General features: G+C 43.7%; 2 protein-coding genes across 11 annotated transcripts in view; one reads left to right on the top strand and one right to left on the bottom strand.

Annotated features, from left to right (window-relative positions):
- PRR5 (proline rich 5) overlaps window positions 1-25,269 on the top strand; it is a 98,097-nt gene extending 72,828 nt beyond the window's left edge. For all 7 annotated transcript variants that reach the window (XM_032106838.1, XM_032106839.1, XM_032106842.1 and 4 more), the window contains 2 exons: window positions 21,054-21,192; window positions 23,912-25,269. In XM_032106838.1, the coding sequence (XP_031962729.1) occupies window positions 21,054-21,192; window positions 23,912-24,456 (684 nt within the window). In that variant the 3' untranslated portion in view covers window positions 24,457-25,269. The remainder of the gene's footprint in view (window positions 1-21,053; window positions 21,193-23,911) is intronic.
- Window positions 1,909-27,093, bottom strand: part of LOC116443037 — a 50,827-nt gene continuing 25,642 nt past the window's right edge. For 2 of the 4 annotated variants that reach the window (XM_032106846.1, XM_032106844.1), the window contains exon 3: window positions 7,211-7,761. In XM_032106846.1, the coding sequence (XP_031962737.1) occupies window positions 7,322-7,761 (440 nt within the window). In that variant the 3' untranslated portion in view covers window positions 7,211-7,321. Of the gene's footprint in view, window positions 6,710-7,210; window positions 7,762-27,093 lie in introns of those variants that run through there. The other 2 variants (XM_032106847.1, XR_004239730.1) reach the window with 2 other exon arrangements.

The following is a 27,093-nucleotide window of genomic DNA, read 5'->3' on the forward strand; positions in this document are numbered from 1 at the left end:
CATCCTGATTTTTTCTTTGCAAATCTGCTTTCTTCAGCAACCTGAAGTGTTAACACCGTGGATGCCTGTTTAGGGCAAAGGGTCAAATCCATTCTTGTTGCAAAGCTGTTTATGGAAATCAATAACCCAGTGAGAGGGAATTTGCCCCTGGGTGTTTATTTCTGCATACTTTGCCTATGGTTGTGTGGTGGGGATGGTGAAAGTCTTTTCTTGGCAATAGCTGTGCTAAACTTGTGGTTTAAAATCTAATGGAAATTGTGGGAAAAGGTCAGAAGAAGTTATGGGAATTAACCATTTATGCTCTGAATTCCAACCACTAACTAACACTGCTAAGACTTTTTTCTGAACTCAAATGTCATGTTAAACAAAAGCAAATTTTATACATCAGTCACATAATGGAATTTTTTCAATTTAGTTTAACTCCATGTGTTAATAGGGCAAGAGAGCAATTCAGCTGTCCAACGAGCACATGGTGGTCATGTGGGCTTTGATTTCCTCGACTGAGAGATGGTGTGTTCATGGGGATGTTGTCTAATCCCTATTTGTGTCCACTGTGAATATCTCTTCCATAAGAAACTTGACACTGGACTCTCATGATAGAAGATGATGCCAGTGATGTTGGCTCTGGACCAAGTGTTGAACTTAGTGCTAAGATTCCCTGTTTCTGTTCTTGACCAGCCTCACGCAGCTGTGTGATGTAGTTAAGGAATAGCTCACGTTCTTTAAGACGGCTAGTTGTAGTGTAATGTCAGAGGTTGAAATGCACCACTGTTCTGTTAGGACTGGGATTAAAGTGGCAGAGCTTTGGGAACTAATGCAGGGTGCATGTGGTATTATGTTTCAGCTTGTCATGGTGTAGGGGAAAAGCTCTGTTACTTTGTAAGGAGAAGACACTTTCCTTACTGGACGGAAAGGAAAATTTTTTAAAGAGGAAATGGAACTGCTCCATTTAAAGGAGCAGAAATCAGTCCTCAGGTTAATTATCAGACTTGGGTTCCTCAGTTCAGTAGAGCTACTTCTCACCAATGCTATAACCTGGTGTAATTACAAACCAGCAATCTTTCAGGAAAGAGAGAACTCTGAGAGGCATGATATTCCTGTTCTGCCAGTCAGTGGTAGTTCTATCACAGATTTGAAGAAGGGCTTTGTATCACTCAAACTGTGAGTTGCCAGCATAGCCTGACTCAGTTACAAAGCACAAACTGAAACGTTAATCCTTTGTGGCTGCTTACAGGCAGCATAAGCTGAAGTGCCTCCAGGATGCTCCTGTTTAAATTGCAGAGAGTTCAAGAGCAGAGTCATGGCTGAAGGAAGTAAAAGAACTAAAACTGCTTTTCAGTAAAGAATGATGCACAGGAGCTCAGTTTGGGTGAAATGAAGGTACTGGAGGGAGTGGGGTAAACAGAGGAAGAGTTTAGAAAATAACTTTCTGAACTAAAGAGAGCAAAACTACCACAGTCTGACTTGCTTCCCAAAGTATGTTGTTAAAGATTACCCTGGCTGCTAAAACTGGAACATCTTATCTCCAGGTATCTCTCCTGAGGTCTGAGAAAGCTGGAAGAGAAGAATTAAAAAGTGCTCATCTGCATCTTTCAGTTAACGTCAGGATTATTTGAATTCACAGAATCTCTCAGGGTGACCTGACGTATTTGAAAAACCTAGAAGAGCACAACACGGTATCTCTTGTGCTGAGGGAGCAGGCCTCATGAAACATAACACAGTATCTCTCATGCTGGGGATGAGGCCTCACTAAATATAAGCTCTGAAGAGAAGAATAAAACCTGTGGTTTCCTCTTTGGCTCCCTGTGCCTCATTTGAACTCCCTTGTCTGTTGTATCTCTCTGTAAAGGAAGACAAAATAAATACATAAAGCTGCCTAGTATGACCTTTTTGTTATTTCTGCATTTTAAATTTCCATTTTAAAGGAGTGGAAAAGTACATTGCAAGATTTGAAAGCGAAATGCAGAGAGTGCTATTTTTCCATCTCAGCAGCCACACATCAAACCAAGGACAGCATAGTGGTTAAAAACAAAATACCCTTTGCTATCAGAAAACTGCAGCTATAGATGTGCTGTAACACTGTGATGCCAGCTGCAGTCAATTCTTTGTGGCCATAGGTTTTCACAAGTGGTGGTTGCTTTTGGGAGGTTTTCTTACTAAGTCTCTTAGACCTGAAGCATAGGTTGAACAAAGTGGTGTGAGGTTTCCACATGCTTTTAATGTCTCTTTACCTTTGTCTGAGTTCCTGGTTTAGAAGACACAAAAAGAGGAAAACAATAAATAAATGTATTGTAGGCCTTATTTAAATATAAATCACCGTATCAAAAATCTGTGCTTTCTCTGGGTTTTGCATAAACTTGGTTTTTTTCTTCCTTCCTGGTGAAAGGGTGGTTTGTCTGTGTTGTTTGCATCAGGTAAGAAATCTTGCAGCCAGGACACAAAGGGAAGAGCCCTCTGTTGTTTTGTGTTCACACATGCAAAACTGAGAATCTGGCCCTCAAGATTCACACTTCAGAGTATCTTGTAGATACCTTTGTTTCTGTGCAATATTCTCTCTTATTCTAGTTTATTTTTTGTCTCTATCAGCAAGTACAGTTTGCAGTAGTTAAATTGACACAGGTTTATTATCCTGGAATAAATTTGTATTGCTGGGATTTTTAACAAGGCATAACATTCATCTGTTATAGGAAAAAATTTTTTGTCTATTACAATCAGTACAAGTACATTGGTAGGCAAATCCTTAATCCTTATCAAAATAGAGTGAAATCAGTAAAATAATTCTTAACTTGAATTAGTATGTAGTTGCAGACCCTATAACTTTGTTGAGTAAGAGAGGGAGAAGGTTTTAACTACTTGCATTCATCTGTACAGATGTCTTTTGTGGACCCATTTGGGCTAGTAGACCAAATCTGGCACAAAAGATAGCATAGAAATTCTGACTGTTGAAAAACTGAGCAGGAAGAGTTCCCATGGTGCAAGAATCCTTTGAGTAAGGGTCCTTTAATACTGTAATTCATGAGTTGTCTACAGGAGGAATAGCAGAAAGTTAATCTAAGCTACCTTTCAAGGAAAATTAATTAAACCCCATTAGAACTCTGTATGGACACTCATTCTGAGAATTAGAGTAGTAAGGGAGGCAACTAATGACGCTTCAATTCTTCATCAGAGGCCTAAGCATGATTTATCTTAACAGATTCCTGTTCTTAATTCAGTTAGTATAATTTAATTTCCCTGACTGCCCCTAGGTAGACGAAGGCAGGAGGGAATAGTGGCTTTTGAATTGCCCAGGGCACTACAGGTAGAGTCCTCAGGAGGTGGCACACACTTTTTGACTGTTAGCATGGACCACAGAGCTTTGAGCCATCTCAGGTGCCACCAGCACCCTGGGTGGTGTTTACCAGTACCTGCCATAAAAGGTTTGCTCTCTGTGACTGAGCTGTGTCAATGCAGGTGGCAGGGGTAGCCAAGACTGTGGTCGGGGTCGCTGCTGCAGCACCTCCCATTCTGTGCTGCTGGGATTCACTGGGCACTGTTCACAAGAAGAATGTCAGAAGTGATTTCTAACAGAAAAGCTGCATGGGGTCATTTTCTAGTGTTGCAAACATGGGTCTTTCCTGTGGTTTTCAGAGCCAGGTCACCATCGGTTCGCAGTCAAATGTGCACTGAACTGGGACAGGGTGTGCAGTAGCTTGGCTAGTTCCTGAACAGGTGCCACCATGCCTCTACCTTCTCACTGCCCAAAGCTTTCTGTCTGGGCACAAGGTGAGAAGCTTCCTGCCAGGAGATTGAGGCAGCCCGTGTGCTCATTATTTTGCTTTGTGAACCTTTCCTGTGGCAGAGAAGGGGCTGCACAGTGCTCACTGCGTTTTGAATACTGGTACTTTTTGATAATACAGCTTCCTCTCCCATCATCTTGCTGTCTGCATTGTCACCTTTTACCTTCCCGTATGTTGACTTCTGACTCTTTTCCTCTCTAACTCAATCTTATTTTCCCACGAGAGTGACTTTGGGGTTTTGGTGCTTGCCTGTTTCTCTCTGTATGTTATAGAATTTTATTATTATGGGAAGACATGTTTCTATTTAAGCTAACAGAGTGATTAAAACAAATTATATAAAATGTCTTAGCTTCTTCCTTCTCCGCAGAAGGTGCACTGAGAAAGGAAAGAGTTGTGAAAGGTATGGAACTACCTTCTCTGGCATACCACCAAGCCCCATTCCCAAGCTTTTCCTCTCCCGGTCTGTGGTTGCCAGTGCCAGAATCAGCAGCCCATGCATACAGCATGGTGACACCACACTGGTAGCACAGGGACTTCTGCAAAGGGCAACTGCTTTGTGGTGTATTTCTCCCAAAAATAAAAAGGCTAATTTGTTGTAATTTGCTAAAGATTAGGGAATGATGGAGTGAGTCTCTTGAAGGCATCTTTTCTCCCATGGTGAGTAGACACTGTTAACTGCCTTCTATCAGTAATTTCACAGTCTTACCCTTAGTTTTGTTACAGCTGCAAAAGAAACAATTATGTGACAGGGTGATATGTGACACATACTGTGAAATTCATTAACTTGGCACTACCCAATTATTACAAGCAATTAAAAGGTAAATGGATAATCATATAATAGAGCAGGATTCAGGTTACATTATTTGATCTACACTGTTATCAGTTGCGAATCTTCTTCTGTTTCCAGTGAGCTACATGGCAGTGGCAGCAAAACTTCTGTAGCACAAGGTTACAGTGATGTGACAGGTTGTGCCAGGTGTGTGGACAGCTGTGCCGAGTGCCCCCAGTTATGGCTTTGGCATGCACAAAATGGCCAGACATGGCTATGGTTTGGCTGAGAATGACCATCCATGAGGAAGAGGGTGGAAGTTGTGGTGGGACAAGGCAGGTACACAGAGAGGGAACATGCTCTTGAGAGTGGATCCAGAGGCCTCTCATTAGGCATTAGGCAGGGCCTTGTGCTTTAGTGCTTTCTGATCCAAATGCAAAGCAAAAACCAAGAATACTTCCTCTGGCAAGAGGAAGAACCATCATTTAGCCTGGTTGAAATCTGTCAGAAAAGTACTTTGCAAAATGCAGTTGTACTTGGAGTGGCTGTTGCATAAAACCAATTACATTTCTTCTGAGGAAGCTAAGAGCTGTCAGCTGCTTCTGTTACTGGACACCAGGTATGTCCAAGTGTCCTTTATTGCTAGAGAAGAGTCTTCAAGCACTGGGCACTGTATAAACACAAGGAAAACATGGTCTCTGCACTACAGATTGTGCAGCCTGATACATGAGAGAGTTGATGTATATGGATGGACAAACGGGGAATGGAAAGAAACAAGGAAAGAAATATCATAAAAGTGATTTTATGACTGTTAAAATAATAATACAACACTGACCTCAGTGGTAAGAGGTCCCCTAGAGGCCTCCTTGTCCTCTTGTTGTAGGTTGATTGTTGGGCTCCAAGAAAAAAATACATCCCTCATTCCTCCTGTATTACTCATGAGCCTTGTTTAGTTGAAGAGAACAAAACATTGGAGCAAGCAGTGGGATATTTCTATTGTTTCTCCTCTGAACCACATGAGAACAGATATCTAGGCAGTATGAAGTTAATGCAGCTCGGCTAAAGCCCTTGTGTAGTAGAGGTGGAATTATGCAATAGTTGCCTGAAAAGCTCTAGAATATGGTTGTACGTATAGCCGTGTTGATAACATTTAAAACAGAAGCAAGGAGAAGACTTGCTCCTTGGACGTGGCTATGTGATATTATGTGGGTTAAATTAAAGCACTAGCCAGCACTGAGGGGAAAAAAACAAATTTTGTTTCAGTAGTAGTCATATTGCCAAGAGGTAGGTCAGGGCATCTCTTGGTTTCCATTGCATGTAGCTCTCTATGGTTGTTGTAAGAATTCTGAATACTGCTGAATTTTGCCAGAAATGTGGAGTTGCCACGTCCTTGGCAGGTGATGGACGAGGGAAGGTCAGCCCTTCAGAGCCACTCCTGTGACCACATTGCTGATCCACAGACTGTGTTCGGGGAGTGCAACGGCTCTGAACTCAGATTTTGTATGTTCGTATTTCTTTGCTTTCTCTACACATTGGGCTGCTGAGAGAGGGTATTGGCTTTAGATCCAATCAGTTACTTTCCAAGTATTTTGAATTGGCAAATACTTTTTTATTGAATTAAACTGTTATGTAGGAATGTGTTGTTTTCAGTGAGGCTTTTGCTACAAGCCAGGAGGGCTGCCTCAGGCCCAGGCTTCCAGGCTCCTGGACTCCTAAACTTATGTGTTCTGGGACTGATGGAAGCTCAGCCTCCTCAAGAGTAACTGCAAAGTGTCAGGATAGACAGGTGATCTGCTGCTTTCTGGGTCACAGGGATGAGTACTGGTGATGAAAATGGTGTTGATACCAGAAACAGGAAAAATTTAAAAAAATCCAGAAGGCACAGCTGACATGTCTGCTCAGTCTATTCAAGTGTATTTCAGAAAAGAAGAAAATTCCTGGAGTAGTAGTCACCTTTGAAGGGTGAAGCAGCTTGGAGGATGCTCATTAATGATTTAAAAGGGGAGTGTGACTTAAAGGCAATGTCAGAAATCCTCACAAGTGGGTAACAGCAGTCAAGCTAATGTTTGTGCCTCTTCAAAACCTTTACTTGGATGTCTCTTCACAACAGTCTGGATGCACTGAGGGAGAGCTCTGCCATCCTTTTTTCTCTTTGAGTAGCTGCCTGAAAATAAATGTAAGAAGGATTTTCTTAAAATAAATGAGAAAACACACAAGGCTGGGTAAAAGTCTTGAATGCTCAGACTTAAAAGTCATCAATTCCCCAGCAAGGTTAGATGAGCTTAAAGCAACAACCTCAGGAGGGAGCCAAAAAAAATGAGAAGATTTATCCTCTTGGACATTAAACATCACATCTTATTATGTGGCGACTCACAGATTATCTCTGTATGGGACTGCACAGGCACTTCCGTGCACATGTGTATTTGCCTGTGAGTGTAATGTGACAGTCCTGAAGCATTTGTGAATGCAGATAAACTAACTCCAGCTCAAATGTATTCCATAAACAGCTCTTCAGATACACTCATCTTTGTATTGATTCATTTGTTCAGTTGCTGGAAAGTCACAGGAGCTTATTGACTGCTCTGGTCTGTTACCAGAGGAGTCACTTAGGTGGGAATCGGACAACCCCTAGCCCTAAACCTCTAAAAGGAAGAAATGCATACCATTATTTTCATTGGATCTTTATTAACAAACTGGTTGCTCAGCTTCTGCAGAATCCTAAGCACTGTATTTAAAGCCTCAAAGTAATTTCCTCACGTTCAATCATTACTATCTTTTACTGGTCCTTATCTTCTGCTTTTTCTTTTGCAGTCCTATATAAAATGTTTAATGACAGTTTAAAGAAACATAAGACATTGGATATCTGTAGGTCAGATGAAGAATAGCCTGCTTTTAGTGTTTGGTTCTTTCTGGAAAGAAAAATCCTATTGCTAGCTACCCTTGTGCAGCCAAGCCATTTGAAAAACTCACCAGCTGAACACAAACCATGGCTGGGTGTTTTGTCTTCCTTGTCTTTTGTCAGTGCCACCAGTGAAAGGAAGGAAGAGACAAAGCAGCTTCTCACACTGACGTTGACATAATTTGGCACTTGCTGGAGATTAAAGTGAATATGACAAGATCTTTCTTTCTGAGGCAGTAACAGGGATCTGAAGTGCTGACTTCTGTCAATACGCCAATGGCAAACTCCTCTGCCTCTCCCTCCTGTGACTGCTGTTGCTATGAGAAAAGCAAGAGGTAAGGCTTTACCAATATGCCAGTACTTTAGGATAAAATGAAGAGAGGAAAAAATAATGTGAGGCAATGCTATCTAGAGCTCATAACAATACAACCATGAATTATGCAGTTGCATCTGTCCAACATATGCAAAAAGGATACCAATGCCTAGGAATGAACATGTAATGCATAGGGCACAGCTTCCCATGGTTGTAAACTGGTATAAAATTATTAACCTAACAGGGGTTATTCTGACTTAGAGCATATAAGAATGTGATGTACAAGTCCTGCTTTCCCACTTCATTCTGCCATGAGGTAATACCTGTTCGCAAACACATATAATATAGTCTGAGAGGTTTATTGAAAGTGAGTCCAATTGTGAATTCTCAGCCTCCTCCACTGGGCTCAAAGAGCCCTCTCAGAGGGCAAACTACATTCTTCCAGCTTGTTCCAGTCTGCAAAGGTGTGACTTCTGTTCCCTCACAGCCCAGGCACATTTTCTTGTTTTGCCTTTGGACTGTGGCAGAGGAACCCCCACGGGGCACACATACTTCCAGCAGATCAGGTCAGCTTAGTCAACACAGGCTTCAACAAAGCAGAAGCAGTTTTGATTCTGTTTTGAATCTGTTTCCTAAAGGGTAAAAAATGTCAGAATTGTTTGCTTGGGATGAAAGTACCATGAGTCATCAGGGAAACCCAGGAGGAAGTACCCAAAATTTTCTAGCCTGGCAAACATGGACAAGTGGGCTAGAAGCAGGAGCAGGTACATTAAACTCTAGTCCTTGTCCCTTGCTCCCAGTTACTTGGATGCAGGGCATTTCATTACCCAGATGTCTCTCCAAAATGGATCAGTTGAGCTTGTAATCCCTCACAGCGAGTTTACTCAGCACTTTTATGGGACTTAAAGCTCTCAGATGTAGAGTCCTCCAGAAATGCTGAGCCCTGTTGAAACTAGTAGAAGAACATATGCCAGCATTGTGCCCTGGCTGCAAGGAATGCCAGTGGTATCCTGGGCTGTGTTAGACAAAGTACTGTCAGCAGGTCAGGGAGGTGATTCTGCCCCTCTGCTCTGCACTTGTGAGGCCACACCTGGAGTGCTCTGTGCAGCTCTGGGCTCCTCAGGAACAGGAGAGACATGGACGTCCTTGAGAGGAGTCCAACAAAGCACCATGAAGATGGTAAAGGGACAGGAGGAAAGGACTGAGAGAGCTGGGCTGTTCAGCCTGGAGAAGGGATGTCTTGGGGGCATCCTATCAATTGTTACAAATACCTGAAGAGAGAATGCAAAGAAGATGAAACCAGCTCTTCTTGGTGGTGCTCAGTGTCAGTGAGCACAAACTGAAGCACAGGAAGGTCCCCTGAACATCAGGAAACATTGAGGGTGACTGAGCAGAAGGATTCAGCATTGTGTTCACCCACCTCCTAAATACGGAAGCTGCAACCACACAAGAAAAGCACTTTGAGAAAGTACCGAAGAGATCCATCCTCTCCTCTGTTCAGAGGACTCAGTAGTTAAGCTGGCTCTTTATTTCTGGAAACTAGTTATTCTATCAGTTATTGACCATCTTCATCTTGATGGTTAAATAATTTTTAGCACAGATTGTTTATGCTTAAGGGCTACTGCGAAGTCCCATGCAGTAAGTTTTTTACATCCCTGTTTGCTAGAAGCACCAGCATATTCTCTAAGAAAGCCTGCACTGTGCATGCCCTATGTCCTTTCTTTACCTATGACATTTCTCCTGCTATCACTGTTAGCAAGAAAACGCTGAATTTAATTAACTTTTAGTCTGACACTGCATGGCTGATTCTATGCCTTGGTCAAGATTGCAAAGGATGAGAAGAATCCATTATCACATCTCATACTTCCAGGAGTTTACTCATCAGTTTGCATTGACTGCATGTGTAAATGGAGGCCAGATGTTGCTACACAAATGTATTATAATACTGCTGTACAAATTTGTATATTACTGTGGGATTTGCTTTGCAGGACTGACATCCAGGGAACAAGGTGGGCATTGGAGGTGAGAGAGCCCAGTATCTCCTCCTACTTGTGAGTGAGTTCCTGCAGTGGCTATAAGAGGGAGTCTTCGAGGTTTCCTTAGAGTGCTGTGCACGGTCACTGAAGATGGAGGGCATGTGAACAGGAGACTTCCAGGATGATGCTCTGTGGTGCAGTAAGAGCAGCAGCTCTGAACAGCTGTGCACTAGAGGAAGGCTTCAGCTTTTGGGCAACACTTGCTGCTCCAAGAACCACTGTGGTCTCCTCCAGAGCATATGCTGGGTGGGTTTAGACAATGAAACAGTGCTGTTGAGCAAACGAAAGTTGTACATCTCAACCAACTAAACCATAATGTAACTTTGCTGCCATAGGTTTGTCTGTGAGCAGTCTGTGACTTTGTCTGGAAGATCAGTACAAATTGGATGATTGGCTGTAAAGTGTGTGCATCAGTCTCTTCTAAGGAAGATGGAAGACTGCAGATCTCCATCCAGAACGTAACTAGGAGCATATGCTGTACCATTGATGATGCATGTGGCAAGGACAGTGTAACTGGGAGCATAGCTGTGCCACTGGTGATGCATGTGGCAAGAACTAGTGACCCATTTGTCTCCAGTTCCTACCCATGGTAATTTCTTGCCTGCCCTGAGGCAGGGCTGGTCTGTGTTACTCAAGTTCCAGAAGGTTGTCATGCAGTCAAAGTGAGATAACGAGTAGTCCTGGCCTGTAAGGGCACTGTTTTCCAAATGCCTGTACTAGTTTGAAAACAAACCAGTGGGAGGCACCAAGTCAGAATAACAATTTAATGGAAATTAAAGAAAAGGAAAAAAAGTAAAAGAAAACACTGGTTCAAACTGACAGAGTCAAGGTACAACCTGACACCCTGTTAGGCAGGGTGGTGGTAGCAGTCTGGTAGAATGGTGGCTGCAGTCCTCTGAAGCAGTGATCCTGTAGTAAAAGAGTCTGCTCTTCCTCAGAAAGTCCAATGGTGGCTGTGTAGCTCCTGTCCTCTGGAAATCCAGTGGGAAGGGTTGTCTCTGGTGGTCAGAGTCCCAGATTATATCCACGATGGGATGCTTGGTTCCTCCCTCTGGGTGGAGCATCTCACAATGGGGTAATGAGTCATGAGGCAAAGTGTTGATTAGGCTCATTAACAGAAGATAGTCCGGAGGGAGTTATCTCTGAGTCAGGCGGCAGGACAATGATGGGCAATTAACAGAAAGATAGTCTGGGGGAGGAGGCAAGGAAACACTGCCCCACCTGGTTTCAACAGCTCCTGAGGATGGTAATAGAATACACTGCAACCCAGGACAATGCCTCACAAGCAAGGCTGTTGCTCTCTCTTTGACTATGCCAAGCAGCAGATCTTGCTGTTTATGTGGTCACGAGGGTGTGCACTGCAGTCTGCACGCCCTTATCAATTCTCCACCAGCAGTGTTAGCTGAATAATGTGTTTTCACTACAGATACTACTCTGTGTCTGCCTTGTGACTTTTAATTTCAGTTTTCTCTGGGAGTGGTTGGGCAACAGTTTTTATCCGATATGTATCAGATTATCACCATTGCCTGAGTGTTTCTTTCTGTCATACTGATCTCACCTGTTGTCGGTTAAGGAAAGAAATGTGATTGTTTGGGTTTTTCTTTTCTCCAAGGAATCTGCTGCTTTTAAGCAGAAAATAGTTACATTTCTTAGCTGTTTGCCTGTGTGGTTAAGACAGGGCAGTACATGAGGCCAGGACCTCACTTTGCTCTCAGAACTGACCCTGTAAATGCTTCTGGTAGTGTTTCCTTTCACATAGCACCAGATCAGGACTGTTTCAGCATTTTGTTGGTAGACAAGGGTGAGTCCAGGCATCAAGGGTGCCCCTGTGTCCTCATATGGAGGATGCCCCAGCAGACTGAGGTTCAGAGTGTGTTGTGTGGCCATGAGCTGAGCCATACACAGTCACTTCTTGTCCATGGGCAGAGAACTTTGCTCTTCTGTTCCATTAAGTCACCAATAATGATCATTGCTGAAATGACTTTGCTAAATAATTCAGAAGTCTGCCTTTTCCTCCTTTCTTTCCTGAGTCCAGAAGTTGGTAACCTAAGCACCAAGACATGCTGTGTGTCCCTTGGTGCTGTGTCTGCTCCTGGCAGGGCCTGGGGCTTGGGTCCAGAAGGTCTGCTTTGTTTGTTCCCCGAGGTCTGGAGGAACACAGATTTTGTTTCATTTTATTCTTTTTTATTTAAAAGCTATGCAGCAGTTTGTCAGTTGAAGCAGAAGACAATCCTTTGCACCAATACTTACTCATGTACACGTGCTGATCAGCTGAAGTGTAAAAGCTCAAGGTGAGTGCTCCAGCCTTTAATCAATGACCAGTCATTGATTTAGCATATCCACAATTTTCAGGTGGTCATGAAGTAGTTCCTCCATTGTGTCCAGTTTTCAGGGTACCTTTAGCCACTAGAGATACTATTCAGTGTATAAATTATTAAGTAAATGGTCTTTTAATAGTCTATGCTAAAGAGGGAAATGAAAAGCAACTGAGCAATACCACCATTTCTAGGTGTTACAGGTGGTGGGTACTATTAGTCAGAACTGGAAAACACAGAATCTGTCACCTTTTAGAAGTATTCAGCAAAACACTGAGTTACTTCTGGTCAATTAAAATCAGTTTGGGTGTTTAATAGTTGTTTATGATGATTTTCATACACAGATGAATGACGAGTTACTTGAGGCAACATGTGTGCAGTTGTCCAGCCAGAAGTGAAGCAGCCTCTGGTAAAGGTGAATGCAGAGAGGCTCATGTGGCAGAGGAGCTCAGCAGATGACAGGGGGCTGGCTTGCCTGCTGAAAGAGGAGCTCGGGATGGATGTGGGGCGTTATGAAACAGCTGATGTCAAAGGGACGAAGCAAAAGGTTGAAATGGAAGGAATCAGGCATGAGAGAGTGATGGCCAGATGGAGATCCAGCTAAGGCCCCGAAGTGGAATTACATAAGTCAAACATTAATGAAAAGCAGCTGGGTAGCAAGAACAGCCAGCAGCCAGGCTTGTTTCTTGCCATATATGAGACATCCCTTTGAGGTGTGCCTGATGGCCAGAGGATGTGATAGCTTTAGCTGTAGCTCTTTTTTCTCCAGCTGTTGTGAGTTCTGTGCTTAGTTCTCTGGTCTGGTGCATTACAGGATTTTTAGGGTAAATCATTTTTTCATCAGTGTAACCCACCAATTACCAAGATTTCAAGGCAGTTGGATGGGGTGGTGAATATACCATTCTTCTGCTGGTGGCCACCAAAAATACTTGAGAAGAAAATTTCATCTTTGTTCTACATAGTGCTGTCCTAGCAAGCACTTGTGAATAGGCTGTAATTCCCCAGAGTAGTGAGGCAGAAGCTGCTCTGTGATCCAGGAGCAGGCTCCCATGTAGTGGATTGGATGCCAGGCACCCACCAAAGCCTTTCTTATCACTCCCCTCCACAGCTAGACAGGGAAGGGAAAATGTGAAAAAGGGTTGAGATAAGGACCAGGAGAGATCAGTCATCAAATACCATCACAGGTAAAACAGAGTCTAATTAGAGACATTAATTGAATTTATGGCTAACAAAATCAGAGCAGGATAATGAGAAATAAAATAAAACCTTAAAATCACCTTCTTCCCACACTCCTCCTTCCCAGCTTTACCTCCTACCCCAGCAGCACAAGGAGACAGGGAATGGGAGTTACGGTCAGTTCATCACCCACTGTTTCTCTTGCTACTCAGGGAAAGGAGTCATCCCCTGCTGCACCGTGGGATCCCTCCCACAGGAGAGAGTTCTCCATGAACTTCTCCAATGTGAGTCCATCTCACAAGCAACAGATCTCTGCAAAGTGCTGCACCATGAGTCCATCCCATAGGCAACACTCCCCCATCAAACTGCTGCAGCGTGGGTCACCCTACCATGTCTTTCAAGGACAGGCTGCTCCAGCATGGGCTCCTCTTTCCATAGGCCTCCCATGGGGTCACAGCCTCCTCTCAGGCATTCCCCCACTCTGGCATGGGTCACCTCCATGGGTTGCAGGTGGATCTCTGCATCCCCCATGGATCTCCATGGCTGCAGGAGCAGAGCTGCCTCACCATGGTCTGCACCATGGGCTGCAGAGGAATCCCAGCTTTGGTGCCTGGAACATCTCTCCACCTTCTTCTTCACTGACCTTGGTGTCTGCAGAGTTGTTCCTCTCACATATTCTCACTCTGCTCTTCTCTGGCTGCAATTACAACTGTGCAAAAACGTTTTTTCCTTTTTCCTGAAATATGTTATCACAGAGGCATTACCACCATTTCTAATAGGCCCAGCCTTGTCCTGCAGCACATCTGTCTTTGGAGCTGCCTGGGACTGGCTCTGCCAGACATGGAGGAAGCTTCCAGCAGCTTCTTGCAGAAGCCACCCCTGTACCCCCCACGCTGCTACCAAAGTTTTTCCATGCAAACCCAATACAGTTTTATTTCATTATTGGTCTGTCTGTGCAGGCTGTTAATGGTAGGGATTTGCCACCTATTTATTCCCTAATACAGGTAAAAAGGAGATCTGCAGCTTCACATCCAGTTTTTGGAGTAAGAAGTGAGAGGAATAAGCAGCAAAGGATGCACAAACCCAACTCACATTCTGCCATGTGCCAGCTTTCCACGAGACAGGAACATAACACATCCTACCTCTGCTCACAAGAGCTTGGGAAGCCTAAAACTCTGCATCCAGTTTAATCAGGCTGTCTAATGACATATACCGAACTATCAGCAGCCTAAATAGTTTTTCATGGCTGTCATTGTCTTTGGGGATTGCTTCATGTCTGGGTTTCTTACCAGAGCCTGAGGAAAGGAAGTAGCCAACACCAAGTGAGAAGTGGTGTAAGGCAGGTGATTAATTTCTGGATTCCTTTTCGACACACAGCCAGAGCACCTCCCCAATGGGCTGGGCTTGGGCAGCCTTGTTTACAGTCACTTGGAAGGGCTGATACTATCTGTTGAAATGTTAGGTGTCTTTTTAAAAACAAAAATCAAAGTATTTCTGTTATAATGGTAAATAAAGAACCCAGGGGATTTTGCAGCAATGACCATCTGGTTGCAGAGGGACAGAGGCTGCAGGCATGTTTGTATCCTACACCGAGCAGGAGCAATGGCAGGATTACTTGCCTGCATGTTCACTGCTTTGAGGGAAGAACAGGGTGGGAAAAATTAATGTAATAGGAAACAGAAGTACAGATCTGTGATTGTGGTTATTTTATTGCCATGGTAAAAAAAACAAGGACATTTAATGACTTTCAAAAATTTATTTATTTAAAGAAAAATTGTGGCAAATGTTTTCAAAATAGAATTTATGTTTCTGGCAGCTTTACAAGTCAGGTAGCTTGTGCCTAGATACAATGTTCATAATAGCTTAGAAGTACTTTTTGTTAAAACTCAAGTTCATTAAAAAAAATCTTCAAAGCACTCCATATTTGGTGAACAGCATATAAAAGGTTAAAGTAATGAACGTTGAACATGTTTTAAGGTTATCTTTGAGAAGGACTCTTCAGATCCTTAAATGCCTGAGGTGGCCTCCAGGACTTTAAAAGCTTAAAGAAATCCTATATATGGAAGAAATTCTTCCCTGTGAGGGTCTTGAGGCCCTGGCACAGGTTGCCGAGAGAAGCTGTGGCTACCCCACCTCTGGAAGTGTCCAAGGCGAGGTTGGATGGGGTTTGAACAATCTGATCTAGTGGAAGGTGTCCTTGCAGGGGATGGGATGAGATAAGCTTTAAGGTCCCTTCCAACCCAAACCATTCTCTGATTCTATGATTGTACATACTGAAAAAGGAGGCTGTGGCCTTTTGTAGTTAGGTACAAATCCCCCAGCTATTCTTCTGAACATATCTGTTTACTCATTTATTCTTTCCTTTGTGCTTTCACAAGAAGCCCTTGTGCCCTTCAAAAGCTCAGTAGGAGTTCATAGTTAATTTACAGAATTAACAGGGATGGAAACCTGAGCATTTTGGTGCATCCATACTTGCTGGAATGATTGTGGATTTGATGATTATGGGGTTTTGTTTCCAAACACAAGAAAAGTTTTATTCCAGTGCCACACTTGAGTGTAGCAGTGGAGCCCACGCGTGTGGCTGGTGCTGCAGTTCAGCAGGTGGGGCAGTGTCTTCATAAAGTAGATACATCAATAACCTGTAGTCTTTCAGGATGTAGCCCTTCTGGGAATGTTTGCTTGTTTACATATCAAAACCAGCCATGCGTAGGGCCCTTCTAATGCATTTGAACTATTATAGAAAAATTTTTGGTTTCAAAACCATTTAATTAAGGTTAATGAAGTTTGGGACTTGGGTACTGTATTTCATGCAGTAATACATGTGTCTGTTCTTGATAGATGTCTTCCATTTGCAACAGTATTCACATATTCAGGACTCAAATCCCCATTGTTCCCATGCCTTTAGAGTAGGGCAGACTCTTGTCATAATATTACATTATAATCCTTTCCAAATGCGAAGGTGGTAACTAAAAGATGCTGAAATGAAAAAGAGGTGGAGATTAGCACTGCTTTGAGAGAGCAGGAGTGAAGGTTGAGGGCAAGACTGAAGATGATGCAGGTGGTGAGGGAGTTGGGATTTTGAGAGAAGAGTGTTTCTCAGGAGCAGAGAGCTAGTGGGCTCTCCAGGTACAGCAGCTGCAGGACAGCAGTGGTGGGGATGAGGCAAGTCTGTGCCCTGCACAGCTCCCTGGCCCCATCATGGAGGGTTGTCCCAGTGGCTGTAGCTTGGGGGTTGAGTCTCTCAACTTACCACAGGAGCCTATCCCAGCCCAGCAGAGCTGCTGCAAGCCTCCTTGTATACCTGCAAGAGCAGCAGTCCCTACAGAATATAGCTCTGGCTTTTGAGGAGTTCATCAGGGGAAGAGGAGTGTAGAGCAGAACATATAATTAAAAACCAAAAGAACTCCTCAATTCTGAAGGCTGATAGGAAATCAGACAGTGTTAAGGTGCCACTGGGCAAGGATGCTTCTGTTATACTGTTCTGCTGGTGGTAGGAGTTGTTTCGTGGGCAGCATGGCACTAGTGAGTTACTGGGGTTTGTGAAGAGCCAATTTAGTTTTGTCTCACCACTTTGTCTCACATTGTCAGAGGCATGTGGAAGAGGGGTTACACATATGCCATGTGCAGGAGGCAACCAGAAGAAGATGGGAGAAAGCCTTGTCTCCAGGGGTACTTTCCTTGGCAACCATTTCATGTCTCACATGGGACAGGCAGTCAACAGGTGAACACCAAAGACACTGTACAGACCATACATGCCCAATTTAAGGAGAAACAACAACTCCGGTCAGATGGCAAAAGCACCAATGGACTGCAGTGGAAGGTTGGACTGGGCCAATGGTGTCCTTCCAGCAGGCAGACTTTGGGAGGAGCCAGAGGGCATAAAAAGTAACTGCATCAAAAGTTCTGGGGGCTTTTTAAGACTTAGTTTTCATTTGGGCTTGGTGATTCTGGCGCTTTTTGAGTTGGGGCTTTTTGAGTCTGGGGACCTTTTGAGTCTTGTGTTTTTGCTTTGGCTCCAGCCTGCTGACGTCTGCTCCTTTGCCCTGCCTGTCTTTTGTCCTTTTTGCCCTGGGTCCAGCCTACCTTTTGGCTCTCCTGCCCCTGCTGGTGCTTGCTCACCCTCGCATACTTGCCTTCCCTCTATCTGGGCACTTGGTGGGACACCAGCTGACCTCTGAGTCTTGTTTGTAGCCTGTGTCCTGCCCTACCCCTTCGCCCGTCCCGGCTGCCGCCTGTCCTGTCTCCCTGTGTCCCTGACTGCCACCCTGGCGATTCGCCCCTGCATCCCTGCCTGAGCCACCTGCCTCCGATCCAGCCCGCTGCCGTGATCCCCGCCGCGACCCCGCATCCTGGGTCCTGCACCTCCTGCCCGAGCGCTCGCTAACTCACCGCATGTCTGGCTGCCTGTCGCTGCGGGAACCATGCCTGTGGAGCCATGCCTTTCCAAGAGCCGCACAGGCTCCCCAGCAGGCAGCGTGCATACACCCCCTGCCACGTGGATGTCAACGGCACTCCCCATCGTGCTGGTGGTAATGCCCGCTTTACCCCTCTGTGTCTCCCCTCTCCCTCTTGCTCTCTCCCCCCATTCCTTTTCCATTTTTCTTCCTTCTTCTCTGTCTTTTCTAGCCTTCTTTAGTCGGGCAACTTCTTTTTTTGTTTTGGTTTTTTTGGGTTTTTTTTGTTACCAATAAACGGTTCTCAGATAGAAGGTTGTCTCTGTTGACTTAATTTCGTTCAAGACCATCTGTTTTTAAAAGAACTCCTCACAGTTCCCCACAGTGGAACGCAACAGGGTTCTTTCTCCACAGCTGATATTTAGCTACTGTCTTTCACAAGTATAAATACCAAAATGGTAGAAAAGTAAATAAAGCTCTACAGCAAAGTCTGGACATGAGCAATGCTAAATACCACTGGGTTCTGCCACTCATATATGTCATGTTTAGGAGACCAGTTCCAGAGGTATTTAGTGTGGGAGCCTGGAGCAGGATGTCTTAAACCCTGGCCTTTGCATGATGGGATAGTGAATATGTAGTAAGATAGCAGGCATGTTGCCTTTCTGAGGGCTTGACTAAATCCCAGCAAGGAACACTGGAACGGATCTCAGTAGGCCAGTAATGACTTGGAAATAACACTTGCTCCTTCATTAAGTCTTCTGAATTATTCCAGTATTATTTTTGCCTGGCTGTATAGCTGTGGGCTCATTCTGCTGTTCCTTCGATGTTTGCAAGCTTTTGGATCCACTGGATATGCCTTTGTGTTCAAATTTGTATTTGTGGCTGTCTCAGAGTTCTTCAGGGCATAGCACCAAAGATTGTTATTTTTTATTTAAAGACTGCTGAACTGTGTTGCAGTGGGGATTTCTGCAACATGTATAGACAGCAAGGCCCGTGGAAAAGAAATAGGGACTGATTCTTAGTAGATGTTTTTCAAACATCTTTATTCTCCAGCTGCATGGCCGGACAACTGCTGAAGAACTCTTAATCACAGGACCGGCATGGCCATTCCTGGGCAGGAGAACACAAAACAACCAATGGGGAACAGGATTCACCAGGGAGTAGGGAAACCCCGTGCCTCTACCCCAGGGTCCCCTCCCCCGGACCCCACGGCAGGGGGGAGGAACCCCAACAGAACTGGAATTCAAATTCTGTCCAAAATCAAATTTTGTCCTAATTTGAATTCTCTGTTGGCCATTATGAATTTTCCATTCATAAACTTTTTATCACTAAGTGATGAGGCAGCATTGAGGCAGTGCAGCAGCGGGTGTGGGGGGGGTGGTGGAGTCAGCCATTCAGAAACACATCTGAGAGTCACTCTAGACTCTGGTTGGTGAGTAATACTAAGCTGTGAACACATCTTGAACGTCAGGATCCTTTCACATGCTGAAGGAAGTGTTGCAATTTTACTCATCTGATCTTTATATTGCTCTCTGGAGCAGTGTGTTTCTTTTTACAATAACTCAGGAACACATAATGAAATGGCTAAATTCAAGCAGAGTTCTTGCTGAGTATGGCATTTAGGATATTAATTCTGTGACATGATATGTCAAGCCCATGGCAAATGTGAATTTGCTCCATATGGCAAGAGGCATCCTACACACAGTGTACAGGGCTCTGCTCAGACAACACAGGAGCACGCACTCTGCAGCTAAAGGGAGAATACAATTCTGCAGGGTTTTTCTGTCACCTCTGCAGCCTGTCATACATGAAATCCCCATTTGTGCTTGGTCTTTGCATATTAAGTGCTTTAATTAATTAATTTTGAGTTAAATATTTTTAGATTGAATCTTAAAATTAACCCATCAGCCCAGGTACAAAAATCCAGTTCCATTATCAGTGTTTTCAATTGTTCAAAGTAGTTTATTAAGAGAGTTGCACCCTTCCCAGTTAAAAATTCCCCAGTTAAAAATCACCAACTTGCCCCTTTTCAAACTTCAAACCACCGGTACACCATAAGAGTTACCTTTCCTGTGTTTACTGTATACTTTTACAAGTGTTTTGAGATGTGTTGGATGTATTTTAATACTTTTTTTAGGTGTTTTTACTTGCATTTGGTTCCAAGGCCAAAACCCCCAGTTCTAACAGCCAGCAGCTATTTTTAGCCCATAGCCGTTGCCCGGGGGGCAAGCTCCATGGCAACCTGGGTTTTGGTGGGGGCATTTTAGCTCCCTTGTCTCAACTAGTACCACCCCTCTGGCAGCAATGAGCCATTGGTGGACGGAGATGATCCATCAAAGGGAAAGCACCAATCGCTTTAGACTGAAGGGGCGGGCTGTGGGTGAGCTGTGGGCAGAGCAAAGACACTATAAAAACAACGAGGCAGAGAGACAGCGCCTCTTTCCTCTCTCGCTCTCTGCAGGCTAGCTGTGGTGGATGCCAGTGCTGGGTGTTAAAAGCATACTCCTATTAAGGAGCCTTTAATAATTTTTTTACTGACTTTGGACCAGCTAAAAGTCAGCCCAGCACTGCGAGTTCTTTTTCTCTACCTGAGGTCTAGTGCTGTCTCAGCCAGAAGATCTCAAATCCCTGCGCTCCTGGGGCATACCATCTACTGAGCCATAGGATCCCAAATTTTTATATTTTTCTAATTTCTGTAATTTTTCAATTTTTCTGTTTTCAATAAATTAATCTTTTTAAGAGTTGTCTCATTTCTCACACTAACAAAGCCTGCTTGTGGGTGGAAGTGCAGAGTTAACAGTTAAAGGCTAAACATTTTGCCTGTGGGTGACTCTTACCATGCTAATTATAATGTGATTTTTGCCTGGAAAATGGTAAGTGCCAGGGGAGGGATGAGGAAAGAGAACAAACTTCTTTACTGTAAACATTGGTTGTTGAAAATATCCTGGAAGAAATATTTCTGAGGGTCTCAGTTTCACCTTTTTCTTAACGGTGTTGGTATTGCTGAGATGGCAGTGACACCCTGTGGTATCAGATGCTATCATTCAGGAAGTCACTGTAAAATTGCAATAGCAAAAAGTCCAGGGATGGTTTTAATTCCTCTTCACAGATCATGTCCTCTATCCTTCCGTGAGTGCTGTGCACAAAGTAGGATGTACCTTCCTGGATTTAAATGTCGTGGTAGCTCTGGTCTGGTTCACATCTCTTGGCTTTACAGAAGAGGAATCAGCTGTACTAGCAAACCAGGATCACATTGCAGGGCACCTTTGCTTTCACTCAGTGAAAATGCTTGTTCTTCTCTGGTTGCCCTGGTGAGCAAGGGGAGGTTGTGATTGGAGGGGGCAGTGCTCATATTGGGTATTTCCTCTTTTTCAGGGGGTTCATGAGTCGAAAGGTGTGACTGAAGATTATTTGAAACTGGAATCCCTGATCCAGAAAGTTGTTTCTCCTTACTTGGGCACATACGGTCTGTATTCCAGTGATGGACCCTTCACGCACTCTGCCTGCATCTTGGGTAAGAATAACACAGACTCCATTTGGCACAGCACAGAGGACTTCCCAAAACCTTGCTCCATGCAGGGTCAGGGCACACACAAGAGGTGACTGCCAGTGCTCACATGAGTACATCAGGCTTTTTTTCTAAGACTATGCTCTTTGCAAGGTGCAGAATCGCAGTGAAACTTGCAGTGGCAAAAGATGAAAGCTGATCACCGTAAGAGTGCTCAGTAATAAAAATCAGTAAAATGAATCTAGAGTGTGTTTAGAATTTCCATTCTACCTTTTAATGAGAGAGCTTTAACACAGGATGCTTTATGGACAGTGAGAGGAAGAAGCAAGAAACCACTTCTAAAGTACTCAGTAGGTAATTTTCAATCGTGTTCATTAGTACACAAAGATCGTACAAGGCTGTTAAAATTAGGGAAGAAAGTAGGAATTTGTCTTAGAGAAGACTAACACATAAGCCTTCAAGCATGTAAAAGCTTTCTGCAGAGTAGAATGTAATAAGCTGTTCTCCATCCCAATGGAGGTAAGAAATACAGAGTGGATCTCACATAGCAGGGGAAATTCAAATTATATGGAAGGAAAAATCTCTAATTTCACATGAATTGCCTCTGAAGGTTATTGAATCTTTACTGCTGAGGCACTTTGTACATCAGCATCCTTAAGGAGCAAGGGGGAAACGTGGGCTGGCCTGGTGTCAGTTTGAGTCCCCTTCAGCTTATTTTCTGATTGTTGGAGCTCTGAAGCCTTCGGTGACTTTTGTGATGGCAAGATTTAGCCAGAATGAAGGTGGAATAGCCTATATAGCAATTAAATCTGTTGAAAATACAAGGGGGATACTACCAGCATAATGAAAAAGGAAATGTCGTAGTACCTGAGTCTTTTATTGTAAATACAGTGATGGCCTGATTGAATAGAGCAGACAGAAGGGAAAATAAGCTCAACTGCACATTTTCTGTGCAGTCAATTCAATATGTTTGCTTGTCAGAAATGGCCAATAAAGTAGTTGATTTTCCCTTGAAGCTAAATGGCAAAACATGTTACAGCAAGTGTTTAAGAAACAATGAGTTTCAAGTGAATAAATACAGGCCAGTTATTTATGGAAAATGGTTCATGATTACTACTTTGTATTCATTGCTTGTCATTAAAAGGCCACAAGCATTTAAATGGAGCCCCAAATTGGCATTTTCTAAATATGAGCTTTAGTATGTCAAGATAGGAAAAATGCACCCAAAGAGAATAAAGCACCAGTGAAATGAATTTTTAGTAAATAAATGTCTTACTATGTGCCTGCAGAAGATGGGAAGGTTTTGGTGGACCGGGCACTTCCTTTTGCTGTGGCCTGGGCTGTAGATGTAGCAATATCCCTGAAATGGGTCTTACTGTAATAACTGCACCTGGATCCAAGGGAGCTGAGTGTGTAAGCAGCTGCTTCTTTTAAACTGATGCATCTAATTCTCTTCCAACTATTTTGCTAGCATGTGGCATGTTGTGACGAGAAACCAGAGTTCATAGCCCCAGGAACCTTTTCTGTTTGCCAACTCAAACTCCTAACAAAAAGTCCAAAAATGAACTTGGATCAGATGATTTCATTGTTGAGGCAGACACAACTGCAAAATACAATCTTAAATACAGAAACTGGCTTTTTTAGTAGTACAGCATATGATTGTGTCCAGGTAAGCACATAATTACACAACAATGTAATTATAAGAGATTGGCATATGTAAAGGAAATTGCACAGTTTGCAGGGAACATATACCAGCATCCTGATTTAAAGCAGTTTATTTGCAGTGGCTGTGGTTGACTTCCAGAGGGTAATTTGATCTCCTGCTCCAGTTGTGTCCCTTTCATGGGATGGCAAAGTGAGAGTAGCAGAAAGAAAGCTTCAAAAGTGAGACCTATTATTCACACCACTTTTTTTTCTTATAGCACAAGTGAATCTGAGCATTGAGACCTGCACGGAGTTTGAATGGTAGTCGTTTTGCTCATGATGGTAATTCTATTCACACTGCCAGGACACTCCAGCACTAAACCATTGCCAGAGAGGGAACTCCATGCTTACTTGCTGCCATCTGCTGCTTATTTTCTGGGAAAATCCCACTTGGTTAACAGCATTCAGGCAATCACTGCTGGATTGAATGCAGGTTTGCTCCCCCAAAAAGAGGTTTCTGTGAGCACTGCCCTCTAGTTAACATTTTCAAACACTCTTGGTGCTCTCTCCCGTGTGGTCTCTGAACAATGCTTTGAAAGTTTTTCCAGAATTAGTAGAAAAAACTGCCTGTCTTAATCCTCATGCTCCAAATTTGAAGAGACTTTATTTTCCCAGGATGAGTGGAAAAGTTAAATTTCAACTACTAGAAATGAGTCACTACTTTTATAGCCTGAAAAAGAAACAAATTGCACTTTCTGTGCTTGTCTAAAGGAAGTATTTACAACTGTATATCACTACTCCTGCAGTATTTACTGTCTTACTCCAGCTGCTGAAGTTGTGTGAATATAAGGGAATCTCAGCTATTATTTGTAAAGATAGATTTGGGTCTTCAGTATGCTAAAGAAATCTAGGAAGTCTGAAGCCTGTGAATCTACAATACAGCAAAATGTCTTCTTCTAGAAAAGTGTCATTCAAGAAAAGATTATGAATATGCAGAACTTCACATTTCTTTTGAACACTCATAATTATTAGTACCGTAATAGGAGACTTTGCAGATATTACTCTGGATCTTTGTTTGCAGAGAAGCGGTTCTTCAGGCGTTCGAAGTCGGGTGACATCCTTGCCAAGAACCCTGTGGTGCGTTCGAAGAGCTACAACAATCCACTGCTGACGCCAGTGGCTGAGTATGAAACTGAGGGCATGGCTGCCAATGGAACCGGCATCCGAAGGCACTCTGTCTCAGAAATGACCTCCTGCCTGGAGCTCCAGGGGTACTCCAACCTCACCACCATCATGGACAACGGTTCCAAGAGCTCCATGACAACCATGAAAAGCTCACTGCCAGGAGACCAGGAGAGGCCCAGCACCGGGTCTGTGCAGTGCTCCAGCAAACTCAGCACAGCTGAGCAACAGAAAGGACTCTTCCACTCAATGGGCGACCCACACAGGTCTTTTGACCTAGACAGAGACAATTCTTTGATTCCAGTTCCCTCTTCCAGCCCTGAGAACATAGTGGATCAGATTTTGGAGTCGATTGATTCTGAAGGCATTTTCATTGATTTTGGCCGAGGCTGTTCCAATTCATCAGTGTACAGTGTGGATGTGAACAGACGGAGCATCGTGTGAAGCATATTAGGAGACAAACCGTGGGTTTTAATATTATATATGAAAGTTATGAAGGTAGTGAGTTGGACTGTGGGCAAGCTGTGTATGCCTGGGCAGAACCTCTGCCAGTACTGAACTGGCATAGTTGTACTGAACAAACACAAGCCTACAGCAGGTGGGAATCTGCTGAGGGGGAAGCAACTCCAACCACTTTTCCCCATCCCTGTCACCCTGCAGATGGATTTCCTATTTCTTTATAAACTTAGGAGTTCATAAACTGACAAGTGTCTGGTAAAATGCTACTAGTGCAGCTTGTGGTGTTTGTTCAGTGAAACAGCCCAGCAAATACCTGTGCTCTCTTCTAATTTTCTAAAGAGATTTCTTGCAGATGACAGGTTGTTCTCTGAACTGTAACACCTCAGCTGGAGTAGAAACATATCCTTAAACAAACAAACAAACAAATACAAAAGGCTGTGGGCTTTCATGCCACAGAATACAATAATAAAGAAGTCTCTTTTAATCTTTTTCTTGTACATCCTGTATGCACTCCTTTGCCTAACAGTGAGTTAGAGTTCTTGAAGAAAGGTGAATAAACAGAAATATGCGTCCTGATGTCACATGATGTCTCATTTTCTGTTTCACTGTTTCCTCAGCCAATACCCTGTGTCTGCGAGAGTTGTCTTGAAATTGGCTTTCAAGGCTGTATTAATTTGCTCTGAATGTGGCACTTCTGAGAAATCTGTACTGTCAGCTCCTGAAGCATCTCTTGTATGGAGAGATTCCATCATAATTCAACTTACTTGTTTCCTAAATAAATGAAAATATGGCCTCTCAGGGAAAATCCTCATTGTATATTTATATTCTTAAAGAAATTCCATAATGCATCTGCTGGCAGTTATGTATTTGGGCAGTGTGAACCTTGCAGCTCTTATCCTGAGCACTCCCAGCTCTTTGATTCTCCCTTGCAGTAACATGGTGGTCTAAGAGCTGGGTCAGTAGTTTTGCAGAGGATCGATGCATGTGATACTAAGGTGAAGTAGAAATCCTGCTGCATGATACGGTTTTGATCAGGGGGTTTTGCAGTGAAGGCCACTCCATTTTGTGTCTGTGCTTTAGTTGAAGGAGTCAGTTGATACCTCCTGAGCTGCTCAGCAGACACTGGTCTTTGGTTTGGTCTGGGCAGTGCCTTGTGCTTTGCTCAGGGACTGTCCAGCTTTGCTCTGCACTTGCACTGCTGACCCCAGCATTTGCCACACTCTTCCCTCAGGCTTTGATTGTGTTTCTAGACTCAAAGCTGTGCTTCTGACACTCAATTTCCTTTGGCCTCGTTATATGTTAGCTTAGTCTTTTGCTACCACTCTGCTTCCCTGTTTGAGATTTCAGCTGCTGGAGAGATGTGCAGGCTCCCTCTAATGCAGAGATTTGAGAAGCTCAGAAGCCATCTGAGGAAGGAGACCCAGAAATGAGGCAGGGGTTTGGTGCCTGATTTGCTTCTCTGTGTTTGGCAAGTTCAGCTGTGCAGCTGTGCAGCCTACAGGTAGGCACTTAAGTTAGATCATACTCAGAAGTTTCTCTTAGGCGGAGATAAATAATTGCTTCTACACTCAAAAGTCTCCCACCTCAGCCAGGGAACACAGGATGTGAGGCAGAATCAGTGAAGAGGGACTAAACACCAACTGCCTGAAATGCATGTGTGGCACAATATACCCTCAGAGAAAGCAGCTCCAGCAGGGGGGATCTCTGAGGTCCAGTAAGTGAAATGGCTTAGGAAGCAGGCTATCGGACTATCCCTCTGGAATTGCAGCTAAATTTAAGTTGCAGATTATTGTATCATCCATTTGGTCTCTCCCTGGCCATGGAAACACCTGCACAATCCCACAGTGGTGCTCCACGGCATATTCAAGAGTATGTTGGCAACTTGCTCAGTCTGAGGTTTACCAGTTTCCTAACAACGTGTCTTTGCCCACCCTCTCCTTCCTTGAGACCTCAGTCTCAAGGAACACTTGCCTGTTTGGCCCTGTGGGAACCACAGGAGAGACTGGAACTCTTGCTGAAATTGGATCCAGTATATGACAAGAGTGATGATTTCCAAAAGTGTCCTAAAGTGGTACAATCCACCATGCTGGCACCCTTAGTCTCCACCCTTGTTCTTTCTGACAAACACTGTTCTGTTTCCTAAATTACTATTTTATTTGGAGAAAAAGAGTATTCACAGGCTTGTTCTGAGGAGACAGCGAGGGGGAGGAGAAGATAAGATTCAAACCTCTACATAAAAAATATAACCCCAAACATAAAAAATACAGTGGATCAAGGCCTCTGCACACCTTCTTCCCTTAAGGAACTTTAAATGTTTTAAGAGTCATAAGCATACTTAATTATTGGGGAATGTTTAAGCACAGCTTCAATGGAGGAAAGAAGAGGACTGCTAGAACCCTTCCCACTGGAGCTTTTGCATGGTTAGTGCCTTCTGCTCTGATGGAAGACCTTGAATCCTCTGGTATGCTGGCAATTAACTAACTTCTCCCACCTTTCACACATGGAGATAGTGAATGAAAATCCTCCTCTGTTTTCAAAGGTTATTTAGAGACTGGGTTCAAGAGAGTGACTGCATAAGAGAAGCTCTCCTAATAGCCACCTCAGAAAGCCTCAAAAAGGAAA

This window comes from Corvus moneduloides, chromosome 4 (assembly GCF_009650955.1).
Source record: "Corvus moneduloides isolate bCorMon1 chromosome 4, bCorMon1.pri, whole genome shotgun sequence".
NCBI classification, from domain to species: Eukaryota; Metazoa; Chordata; class Aves; order Passeriformes; family Corvidae; genus Corvus; species Corvus moneduloides.